Here is an 11,667-nt window from a genome sequence, read left to right as displayed (position 1 = left end):
ATTTAGTTTTAATCAATTCGATTTAAAATTAATTAAATTTACTGAATAAACACACTTAGCTTATACGGAGTAATTAGAACATATCGCGAATATTTAAAAGGTGAAGAAATGTATTGAAATTGAAACTTTAAAGATGTGGAGTTATGAAGAAATAAAAGATATTTTGGATAAATCGCACAAAAGAATAATATTGGGATTCAATTGAACGGAATCGGAAAATATGAGGATTAAATTGTTAATTCACCCATGATTATGACTAATGAATTTATGGCAATTGGCCATAGACTAGTCAACTTAGAAGCGTAGTAGGAAAAGGACGACCAGGGACAAGGATTAGAAATTATAATAAAGTTTTAGGGGCATTATGGGTAATACACAGTTCACCCTACGCGGCAAGACCGCCTCACGTTCCTTCTATATATACCCTCTCACCCTTCCTTTAGCAATTTTGCATACGATTCTGAGACTCTTCTCTCTCGCGACGCCGAAACCCTAGCCTGTGGTTTCATCGAAAGATTTTGCTTGAAAAATCTCCCGCGGTTCCTTCAAAGATTTTTCTAAACTTTTTCTGAATCTCGAAACCCTTTTTGCGAAATCGATTTTGCGATATTTTTTAGAACTTTTTTTTTTTTTTTTTGTTTTTTTAAACGCGTTAAGTTTTCGATTCGATCTGATCTGAGGATGTCAAGGTGTTTTCCTTACCCTCCACCCGGCTATACGGTTAGAAGGAGCAATGAAGAAGCAGCCTTGATCGAATCGATTAAGGTTTGTTGAAAGAGCACCTAGATTTATATGTATTTACGCTCTTTGAATCGGCTGATTTATTCATGTTAATAGGATTGGGGGTTTGGGGGGTTGTACTTGACATATACTGTACGAATAAGGTTTATGTACTGTGGTTTTAAATCCATGTGACCATGTATGTGCTGAGCAGAAAGATGATAAGATTTAGGGTTTTGTTAGAATGTTTTGTCGTGGATGTCTTGTGTACTGGAATGTATGGCACTGGACCTAGAAAGATCCGTATAAACTTAAGTATTTCATTGTCTCTGGACTGATTTCTACCTGATGTGCTTCCAAGGAGATTCGTGTCTTTGATTACTTAGAACCTGTTACAGTAAAATTTTCTGAACTGAGCTGTTTGGAACTTCAAATATGACGGGCTGATTTTGATATGACTCCTTCCCAATTGATGTTGTTTGGTGATTAATCTTGCCATGATGAAGTTCTTGTGTCTACATTTTAGTATGCCCTCTCTTCTGTACGAATTGTGATAGGTGGTGGTGCATTGAGGAGTACTTGTTTGATAGGCTTTAGGCTATGACTATAGAGCTTGGATGTGGAGTGGTAAACATAGTAGGGTTCCAAGTGATTTTAGTGTACTCTCTCTTCCTGGGTGAATTGTGATTGGTGGTGTACTGAGGAGGGCTTGTTTGATAGGATTTAGGCTATGATTATGGAGCTGGATGGGGATTGATGAACATAACAGGGTTCCGATTTCTTGTTAATGTATTGGGGAAAATGTAGTTTCTAATGTAGGTAGATTACATTTTTTTTTGGTTTTACATTTTAGGTTAGCTCCAGCATTTGGGACTTTAAGCTATTTTTGGTGGTTTTCTTATCATCTATACCATGCAGTATAGGGCACTAATAATTTATTTGATTATGCACTTAATCTTCCATGCACAATAAGAAATCCAATTGGAAGAGAAAGGTTGCCTGATTTTTTTCACACTGGTTACCAATTTCCTTGGGAACTGTTTTTGTGAAAGTGAAGTATTAAGTGCATTTGAATATATGACTATTAATGCCATATCATCTTTCTCCCTGGATCCATGGTTAATACAATGTAATCATTATTTTAAAGTCATCATACAGTGAGTCTGTTGGTTTGGGATGCAATTTTGTCTAAGGTTATAATTGTTAATTAATTCTAACACATTGATCTAGGCTAGAATAGAAGCTTTCATGAAGTTCATGAGCTGTATTCCTAACTGATTTGTTTGTGAAAGCTCCATTGGCTCCAATAGAGCTGACCAGTGTTTCATTTTTTAAAAAAAATTGGGTAGCGTACTTTGTTTCCTTTTCTTGGAATTTGCATTTTGGTATATAATCATTATTGCAGATGAATGCATCTTTTTCTCCAGCCTCATAATACTCTTTGTTTCCATTTGCCTTTCTGATTTGCTTGGGTTAATGGGCTAGGATTGAGGTGGAAACTTGAAAATGAAAATGTGTTTTTGACCCTAGCTGTGACTATGTGACTTGTGATTGTATCAAGTAATGTGGAGCTTTTAGCTCCTCCTATTAGACAACACAATAATGTTATTTGAGGATCTTTATGTGTCTCCTTGTTATGCTGGATTTGATCCTCTTGCTCTCAATTCTAAATCTCTTGTCCTGGTGCCCTAAAGCTCCAAAAGGAGAGGGAGAAAGCCAAAGCTGAAAGGAAGGAAGAGAAGAAGAGGGAGAAGAGGGAGAAGAGGGAGAAGAAAGAGAGGAAGAAAGAAAGGAAAGAGAAGGAACAGCAGAACTTAAGTGATTCTGCTCAAAGAGACAAGTCCCACAAAAAGGGCGATTCTGCTCAGAGAGACAAGTCCCACAAAAAGGGTGATTCTGCACAGAGATACAAGTCCCACAAAAAGGACAATTCTGAGTTTAAAGATGGATGCATAGATAAAAAGAGACCTTCCGAGTCTGAACAATTAGAAAGGAGCAATCTCACTGTGGAATATGGACAAGCTGTATGTTCACAAAATCCCAACACCTCATCTGATAGCACTCAGAACAGCAACAAAAGGAAAAGGCATTTGTCACCACCAAATGTCACCCGCTCTCATGGTGTGTTTTTGTGACACAAAGCAGAAAAATGTTTAGTTTCATAAATCTAATGCTTCACTCTTGTGCTGATTATAGCTTTATCTTTGTGTTCAGGGAATGTTATCAGGATTCGTTTGCCCTCACAGAAGCAAATGGACTATGATTCTTCAGCTCAAAATCAACAGATTTGTTCAACTTCTGGCAGGTTGGATTTGCCAGTCCAGCGCAAATGTGAAACTGCTTCAAGTGCTGGTGCAGATAACATTTGTAGTACTTCACAGCAAGCTCAAAATGCTGTTGAGACGCATGTGTCTGCTGCTTCGCGGCCTAAAAGAGTGGAGAAGCCTATGCATAAAGATGAATTGCAGTTTAGAAATTTGATAGAGAACTGGGTTCCCTCAAGTTTAAATGATCTTGGTGATGATGATCAAGATTGGTTATTCAAGAGAAGAAAGCATGATGATACTAATGCAAAGAAGGCTATAGCCAGCACCGCTATGTTGTGTGGTAGCGCTGCATTATGGCCCCGCGCTCAGTATTTGCAGGATGCAGACATCTTTGCTTTACCCTACACCATTCCTTTTTGAATATGCATGCTGTATACTGATGTTAGGTGTTGATGCTGGCATGCTGCTTCAGATTTTGTAGCCCATTGCCTGTGGCAGCTCGAATTCATGTTTAGAGGTGGTAGCATTTAACCATCCCACAGATAGAAAGAGGGTGCATTCTTTACATTTTATCGAGTATGGGGTGATTGCCAGAATGCCAGGGGAAGAACAAGAGATGTTCTCATGAACTGGTCATTATGATGTGTAAAAGATGTGTACTCTTTTAACAATAGTGAATTTCATCTGAAACTTTGGTTTCTTCTTTTCCAGTTAATATTATTGTACAGAATGGTATATGGTATGTACCAATATACGGGAATTATTGACAAAAGCTGAGCATGATCAACCACAGCCAAAACTCCTAGGAGCCACCTTAAATGCCCACAACTTTAGCCATATGTCAAAAAGAGTTCTACTATGTATATCTCCAAAAGAGTAATGATACACGTACTTTTATTTTTTATCCATTTCTTACTCGCAACTTAAGTGCCATATTCTATTTTTACTCCATTTCTTACTCGCAACTTAAGTGCCATATTCTATTTTTACTCTATTTCTTACTCGCAACTTAAGTGCCATATTCTATTTTTACTCCATTTCTTACTCGCAACTTAAGTGCCATATTCTATTTTTACTCCATTTCTTACTCGCAACTTAAGTGCCATATTTTGATTCATCTAGAAAAATTGGTGGGTCACAATTTGTATTATTTTTCTTTCGCTTCTATAAATCAAATTATGACATATGAAAGGAGTTTTACTTCATAGAAGTACATATATCATTTTTCAATATCATTTTTTATTTCAAAATTCTATTTCTTTTAACCCCCTAATGTAATAAGTTATATTTTCATTACGTAGGTCTCCCGAAAAGTGTTTACATCAAGTGAAAATAAAAATTGAATGCAAAACAATGAGAATTACATGATATTTTCTTGTGGAAAATTGCCCAACATACACACCACATGCTAGAAACCGTTTGGTCAAGGTTTTGGTTAGCCTTGCCTTAGTTTGGCCACAAAAACTTCCCAACCAAATTACCATCACAAGCATAATTTAGTCCAACTTAGCAAACCCAAACGACTTAGTCACAAGTCATGAGCAAAACCACCGGTCAAGACTTAGTCGTTCATGACTGCCACCTAACTAAGTTGTGCACCATTAACAATCTCCTTAATTCAATCACCCTTGACTTAGCCATCAAACGAGTCACTCCTTAATTTGTAAAGTTCTACTACATGTATTCTCAAATATTACTCTCCGATAGCGTTGATAGGTTATTTTCTTCATGTGAGCTTATAGTATTTACATTAAAATTTTAAGCGTGGGAGTAAAAGTTTGGAGTAGATAAGAGAAGTACATATAGGTCATGTTTGGTAAAATAGTTAGTCTATCAATCAATTTTGGCTTATTTGGCCATTATTAGTTGTTTGATTTGGTTAAATAATCAAAATGAGTGTTTGATTAATTAACCTTTTCGAACTACTTATTAATTCAAAATACTAAAATTAAAAAAGTTACTCAAAGTCATTTTGTATGTAATCAGCTAACAAGCTAATTTACCCACTAACTCAATCACTTAACATCTATTTACTAAACACCTCCATAGTATTTTCCAAGCCGTGCCACCCTACATACCCTCATGGTCACTCTCTCTGTAAATTTCATCATAGGCATGCTTTTGTTTGTCCAATTCAGTGAATTAATGTTTAAGAAGAAGGATTAAAATGGGAAACAATTGCAGTCCAAGATATGAGAATTTGAATTCCATTTTCAAGATAACCGAAAACACGGTAATAAAATTACAAGAGAGTAAACCTTAAACATGTCTGTCTGTCTGTCCACCCCCCAGTTAGAAAAACAAGCACTGGTGGTGACTTTTACTAAACTAAAATTATCCAACACGAAATTAAAAAGTTATAATAATATCACCCTTAACATAATAACACCAATACTTATTAATTCCTTCCTTAGCTTCTTCTTCACATCTATCATTCATCTATTTGTGCTTATTAATTACCGGAGACGAAGAAGTCTGCAGAGATTGTCAGTCGCTCCGGTGTCTATTCCGGCGGCCTCTGCTTTGCAGCTCAGCTTCGGCCTCAATGAAAAAGTGGGCAAAGGCAGGCTGCTAGGCGGAGGTGAAAGTGTGAACACTACAGATCCTGAAAACTTGTCCCCCTCATCATCATCTTTCTCTGTCGATGAAAAAGATAAGACCTTGGGGACAACAACATGTTTAGGAAGATGTTCTGGGTCTGGACCCAAAGGGGCAACAACTTCTTTTGCAGATTTCATCTTCTTCTCAAAGTCTTCTTTCTTGGGAGACTTGGAGATCTTCTGCTTGGATTTCTTGGGCGTCAGAGAGGGATCTCTGCTTCTGTTCTTGCTGTTATTATTGGGTCTCCCATAGTTGGGAGGGCAAGAAAGTGTCCTACTTTGACTGAAATTCATGCTATATCCGCCATTGGAGATGGGGAGAGGAAGAAGAGGCGGCTGTTGCTGGTGAACTGAAAAAACAGGAAAAGATTGAGACAGAAATGGAGGAGGAGGAGGATGAACAGGAGCCTGTAAAAGCCCCGCCTGCAAATATGCCGCAGGAACAAAATCCTCAGAAAACCTAGGAATCAAAGATGCTCGATTCATCATCTTCATCGAGCTTCTAAAGTAGTTTTTGTTAGGTGAGATTTGTTGATCTGAAGATGAACGGTACATAACAGCTTCCATAATCTAACAAAGGCAGTGATCTCAATCAACAAGCTAAGCTGTAAATTTATATATATAAAAAAAATCTATTTTCAGAAATATAAACAAGGATAAAGAGATAGATTTACAAGAATAAAACAATTATCTTTCTGTAAATGGAGAGAAGAAGAGGAGGGAGAAGGAGAAGAAGATGAAGAAAACCCAGATGGGATATTAACTTTCTGGATCGATTTGAGTAGAATGAGGAATCTTTAAATAGAAGAAGGCCGCTAACGGCTATTTTATTTTAATCCAATTTTTAATAAATCCGGAGTAATTAATTGGTAAATTGCGTTAATTAAAGGGGTATGAGAGTGATTAGCGTATTTTTAATGAATAAATCGGTAAATATTTTCATCCTAAATCGCCGACAACAGTAATGGTCGGTTGCCCCTAAAACTGGAGTCCTTTCTCGGACCATTCGATTTCGGACGTAAGACTTGGGATACTGTTGGGCGGCAACCGCCCATTCGATAAGAGCCGTTGGATTCCGTTATTTTTGAAGTAGCCGTTGGGCGATTGCGCCCGTTGATCTTTTTCCTCGGGGTTCTTGAAAGATTAAACTTTTAATCTGAAGGGGACGCATGGAGGCATCGCCTCCATACACGTGTGCTTCCACCCAACCCCATCCCCCAAGCTCTCGATATTTTTCGTAATGATTGTTGATTATTTTATTTTTGATACTCATCAAATCCCGTGATAAATATCAAACATAGTTAATAAACTATACTAATGATTAAATAATCAGAATGGTGCTCTGGTTACGTGAGAATCTATAAAGAAAAAATCATACATATTTTTTAGATTAAATCAAATTAAAAATTTCATTTAGTAATATTTGATCTCTCTTTCACACATATATAGAGGATTAGGTTTTGAATGAAAGTCATTAATGAAGTAGTTATGAAACGTGAAAAAAGAAAAGGGCGGGGCATATGAAGTTAATTTTTTAAAAAGTGGGAGAGGTATATATTATTATTATTATTATTATTATTATTATTATTATTATTATTATTATTATTATTATTATTATTATTATTATTATTATTATGTGCTTAAATCATATTTTGTTTTTTTATGATAGTGCTTATTTTCCCTGTCTCATCTTACTTATCTTATTTATAATTTATTAATTAATTTAACTCTTTTTTAGTTACTTTGTTAATTTTTTAAATTGTTAAATTAATTTTTTTTTTTGTGTTTAATAATATTTTTAATAAATTAAAAATAAAAAAAGTTAAATTATACGGAGTATTAATTTAAAGAAATGTTAACATAGTTTATTATATTTTAATAATAATAATAATAGTAATAATAATAATAATAATAATAATAATAATAATAATAAGAAGTGAAATGTCATTTTTACCCTCATATTTAACAGCCCTAACACTTATTTAACGGAGAGGGGGGAAAATAGCCACTTCAAAAACAATTGAGGGGGATAAAGTGGTTACATAAACAACACAGGGGGAAAAAGTGCCATTTTCCCATATATATATATATATATATATATATATATATATATATATATATATATATATATATATATATATATATATATATATATATATATATATATATTAGACGTAGATGATAATTGTTAAAGATAAATTCTGAATCATTTTGTTATTTTTTTTCATTGACCACGAAGACTAATAAATGGATACAATATGAAAATTATTGTTGAGGACTTCAGAATTCATTGTTGGTATGATCTTGGTCTAATCTTCATAAACTAGTAGTAGATCATTTAAGTATTTGATTTAATCAAATCTTGATTGGTTAAGAATATTAACTTCATCAAAATCGATTACCATTAACATCGTGGATGTATGTGCTGGCAAGCATATTTGTACATAGGACTTCATCAATATTACTTGCATTTCTATCCTTGTGTTACTTAACTAAAAAAATAAAATAGTTTTTTATAATTAATTTAAAGAAAAAATTGTACCTATACTAAGGGAATTGAATGACATGAAGAGATAGAAGTTGGATCCCAGGCCAAACTGAGGTGTTGCCAGCACATGCAAAAGAATTGCGTGTAGATGCAAGCAAAAAGCTAAGCTAGCTAATTAAGGTCCTTTAATTTAATTAATGAGATGATGATTATCCTGCCATAATAGACATATATGCATAAAAGTAAGATTAGATTTGTGTGTTACGTTGCGTTGGTTAGGCAGAGATTTAGGTGTGACCAAAATAAAAGTAACAGTGCCCTACCATATATCATATCATCTTTAATTTAATTTGCTTATTCTTTCTTTATAATCCCATGCATCTATCTATCTATCCAGGCCATAACTCTCCATCAGCGACGACCACTACTGTGTGGTGGAGGTAAAGTACTAAAGTCTATGAAACAACCAAACCACCGAAAGTAGCTTAGCTTAGAGAATACACTGTACTGTTTCCCACTCATCTACGGCATGCAACCAATGTTCCACAAAATTCTAAGTGTCTATTGTCACTGTTTTGATTTATATATATATATATATATATATATATATATATATATATATATATATATATATATATATATATATATATATATATCCAGCACAATAAAAAACATACATAACTCATTATATTATATTGGGTATTATGTAAACATGAGGCAATTAAGTGTCCTCGCATACAACCCTAAGAGCAACCCGGCAAACAAACTTGCACCCAGGCACGCACTGATTCTCTTATTTAATGAGCTGTTTAGTCACTGTAATTTATTTATATATCTACAATAATGTATGCATGCCGGATCACGGTATTGAGGTCCTTTGGGACGAGAAATTTTACATTTTACAAAGTAAATTTATGTGGATAAGAGAAAGTATGTTAAAGAAAAACTCAATATCTTTGCAAATGTGAGTTTTTATTTATAGATTTCGAGATTAAAAAAAAAAAAAAAAGATCTCAGTAAAGTTATTTGCACACTTGCAACCCCGCGGGCGTATTAGGGTGGGTGCCAATTACCTGGCGGCCACCATAACTTTTTTATTTTATTTGTATTTTTTTTGCGTGGCCATTAATTAGAACCAAACAAAAAACTCATATTTAGGTTTTACCACTGGAGTTGCTCTAAGAACTTTTTTAATTGTACATGGTGTAGTTTTCACAGTATGTATTCTGTAATATAACTTTAATTTTTTATTTTTTAATTTTGTACATGGTACAAATTCTCATAGTATTTGGGCATAATTAAAAAAAAAAATAGTTGTATTCTCGTGTAAATTGGCACATTTAGCCTGATTGATTTTTTGCCAAACACCTTGTGCTTAATGGCATGTAGTGACCTCTCCCATGTGGGAGGTCATGAGATCGAGCCTTAGTGGAGGTGTTGTTGACTCTTAGGTTGAGAGTGTATGTTCGAACAGATATTACAATGTAATAGAGTCAGTAGCGTCCTAAAATTTATTTGTTTTGGTTTTTTTTTCCAATTTTATTTTTAAGAATTTCGGACAAAGTTTTGGTTGTCAAGCAAAAGATATGATAGTAGACATCATATATTCATATCAACGTCGTCACGTGAAGCCCGGTCCATACGACGTAGAATCAAGATCTAATGAGTGTGTACTACGTAAGAAAACAATTGATGGCGGTGACAAATTTGCCATGCACATTGAGATTTGAGGAAAAAGAATTGATGTTTGAATTGGAAAAATAATTTGATTCAATAGATATATGCATGAAGAAACTTCCGCCAGAATAAATTGTTGAAAATCAATCCCTCCACTCTTATTGGCTAAGAGCAACGAACATCATTAGCCTCATTTAAAAAATTAAAAATAAAAAAACTCAAATGATCTCAATTTTATCAGGCTAATTTTAAGCCCACAGACTTTCGGCCTTAGAGCTACTGTAGTTGTTTACAACCTTACTTGAACATGATTTGTTCTAGGTTGTAAATCTGTATCCTTGAGTTCGTTTTTTTTTTTTTTTTCCTTTAATTTTTGTCCGGCCATATAGAAAAAAAGAGAATTTTTTTAATGAGTTGGCGATCACATCAATCTTCCCAGTAAGTTAACGCAACAAGAACAATCAGTCAAAGGAGCGGAGGAAATGAGAATAGGTGGGCACACCACCCCACATATATATAGTAGAGAGTAAAATATTTTAATTTATGAAAAAATTTACATCCGTTACCTGAAAGTATACTCTAGGTGAAATTCGTTTTACCTATAGTTGACCAGCTTAAACCAAGAAGCTAGATTAATAAATAATTTTTATGATAAATTAAACTTGGAGCCTTGTAATTATAAAATTAAATTCTCAACTGATTCAATTGAAATTGTCCTAATAGAGAGAACATACTATTAAATTATGCATTATATATGTTATTAGATAACGACTCATCATAAAACTTATAAACCTGGTAAATCATGATCACGAATATAAAATGACTAAGGGTGTGTTTGGTTCGCACATAGGAATCAGAATCAGAATGAGTATCAAATACTTGGTAATGGTAATGGGTTTTGATAAAAGTATTTAACATGTTTGGTAGTAGAGTGGAATGAGAATGGTTACTAATAGTAGTGCTTGAAAATGAATAAGGGAATGAAACCCTTATTGTATTTGGGTATGAGTTTTTCAATTGATGGGGTATCCGAAACCCATAGTAGTGTTCTAAAAACCTATCAACCAAACAACAACAATCACTTTCATACTCATTCCTCTGGGCAAAACCCACCAACCAAACACACTCTAACTTTGACCATTCCAGGCATCTATAATTAAGATAGAGCCAAATAGATGGATTAATGTGAAGCATATATATATATATATATATATATATATATATATATATATATATATATATATATATATATATATTACTATTTTTAAAAAAAATTAAAATCTCAACCTCAAAGATTCTGCTATTCTGGCCTGACATAGCATTTGGGAAAATGCGTCGAGGCATATAGGTAGGTAGCTACTAGCTAGTGGTATAGTGTGTGGTGGATTATGAAGTAGGTATCTTAGCTTATTCATATATATGACGTAAAAGAGTGGTTGTGCCCACTGGAATTGGGCACCGCCCTCTTCTATTGTACTCCACCATACCCTAATCTTTCTTTTCGGTTTTCCTCTTATGTGTGCATATAGGAACTTATATGCATGGTTTTATTTGGTCTTTTTCCTTAATTATATTTTTCCTCAACTTTAATTTAACTCAAATTTTAATTAATTACGTGCCAGAAATACACACAAAATAGACATTTAGTTTAAAGAATGAAATTTGATTATTTAAAATGAGTTTATTTCGCTGCTCTGTTTAGTTTTTTGTTCCAAAAATGTCATTATTTAGAATGATTTATTCGTCTTTTACAATAAGAATAGTTATTTCAAGAGAGTCTGATATGTATACTCTATATTAATATTAATTATAGAAAAAATTGTATTTTTTCCCCTTAAGTTATATGTTTATCAATGTTGAAAAAATCGCTAAGCGCCTGAGGACCACCTAGGTACATTGCATTAACAATTTGCTT

At 33.9% G+C, this 11,667-nt stretch overlaps 2 protein-coding genes across 4 annotated transcripts; one reads left to right on the top strand and one right to left on the bottom strand.

Annotated features, from left to right (window-relative positions):
• Window positions 1–432: 432 nt before the first annotated feature.
• On the top strand, window positions 433–3,697 carry LOC109149462 (DNA ligase 1-like). Of its 3 annotated transcripts, none has more exons than XM_019297242.1 (4): window positions 433–765; window positions 2,415–2,549; window positions 2,622–2,841; window positions 2,935–3,697. In XM_019297242.1, exons 1-4 carry the CDS (start codon window positions 682–684, stop codon window positions 3,405–3,407), a joined length of 912 nt encoding a protein of 303 aa, XP_019152787.1. In that variant the 5' UTR covers window positions 433–681; the 3' UTR covers window positions 3,408–3,697. The 3 variants fall into 3 exon arrangements, with proteins under 3 accessions (XP_019152787.1, XP_019152786.1, XP_019152785.1); XM_019297241.1 differs by having other exon boundaries at window positions 2,415–2,610; window positions 2,647–2,841; XM_019297240.1 differs by having other exon boundaries at window positions 2,415–2,841.
• Window positions 3,698–5,443: 1,746 nt separating this feature from the next.
• LOC109149222 lies at window positions 5,444–6,154 on the bottom strand. Its single transcript, XM_019296881.1, has one exon. The coding sequence runs from the start codon at window positions 6,152–6,154 to the stop codon at window positions 5,444–5,446; it is 711 nt and encodes a 236-aa protein (XP_019152426.1).
• Between the last annotated feature and the right edge of the window lie 5,513 nt (window positions 6,155–11,667).

Source organism: Ipomoea nil, unplaced genomic scaffold (genome assembly GCF_001879475.1).
Source record: "Ipomoea nil cultivar Tokyo-kokei standard unplaced genomic scaffold, Asagao_1.1 scaffold2159, whole genome shotgun sequence".
NCBI classification, from domain to species: Eukaryota; Viridiplantae; Streptophyta; class Magnoliopsida; order Solanales; family Convolvulaceae; genus Ipomoea; species Ipomoea nil.
Note: the sequence above shows the minus strand (reverse complement) of the source record. Positions and strands in the feature narration are given on the sequence as shown.

Coding starts and splice junctions, on each gene's coding strand:
- LOC109149462 (XM_019297240.1), top strand. CDS start 682: ATGTCAAGGTGTTTTCCTTACCCTCCACCCGGCTATACGGTTAGAAGG. Junction 766..2,414: donor CCTTGATCGAATCGATTAAG/GTTTGTTGAAAG, acceptor GGTGCCCTAAAG/CTCCAAAAGGAGAGGGAGAA. Junction 2,842..2,934: donor AAATGTCACCCGCTCTCATG/GTGTGTTTTTGT, acceptor CTTTGTGTTCAG/GGAATGTTATCAGGATTCGT.
- LOC109149222 (XM_019296881.1), bottom strand. CDS start 6,154: ATGGAAGCTGTTATGTACCGTTCATCTTCAGATCAACAAATCTCACCT.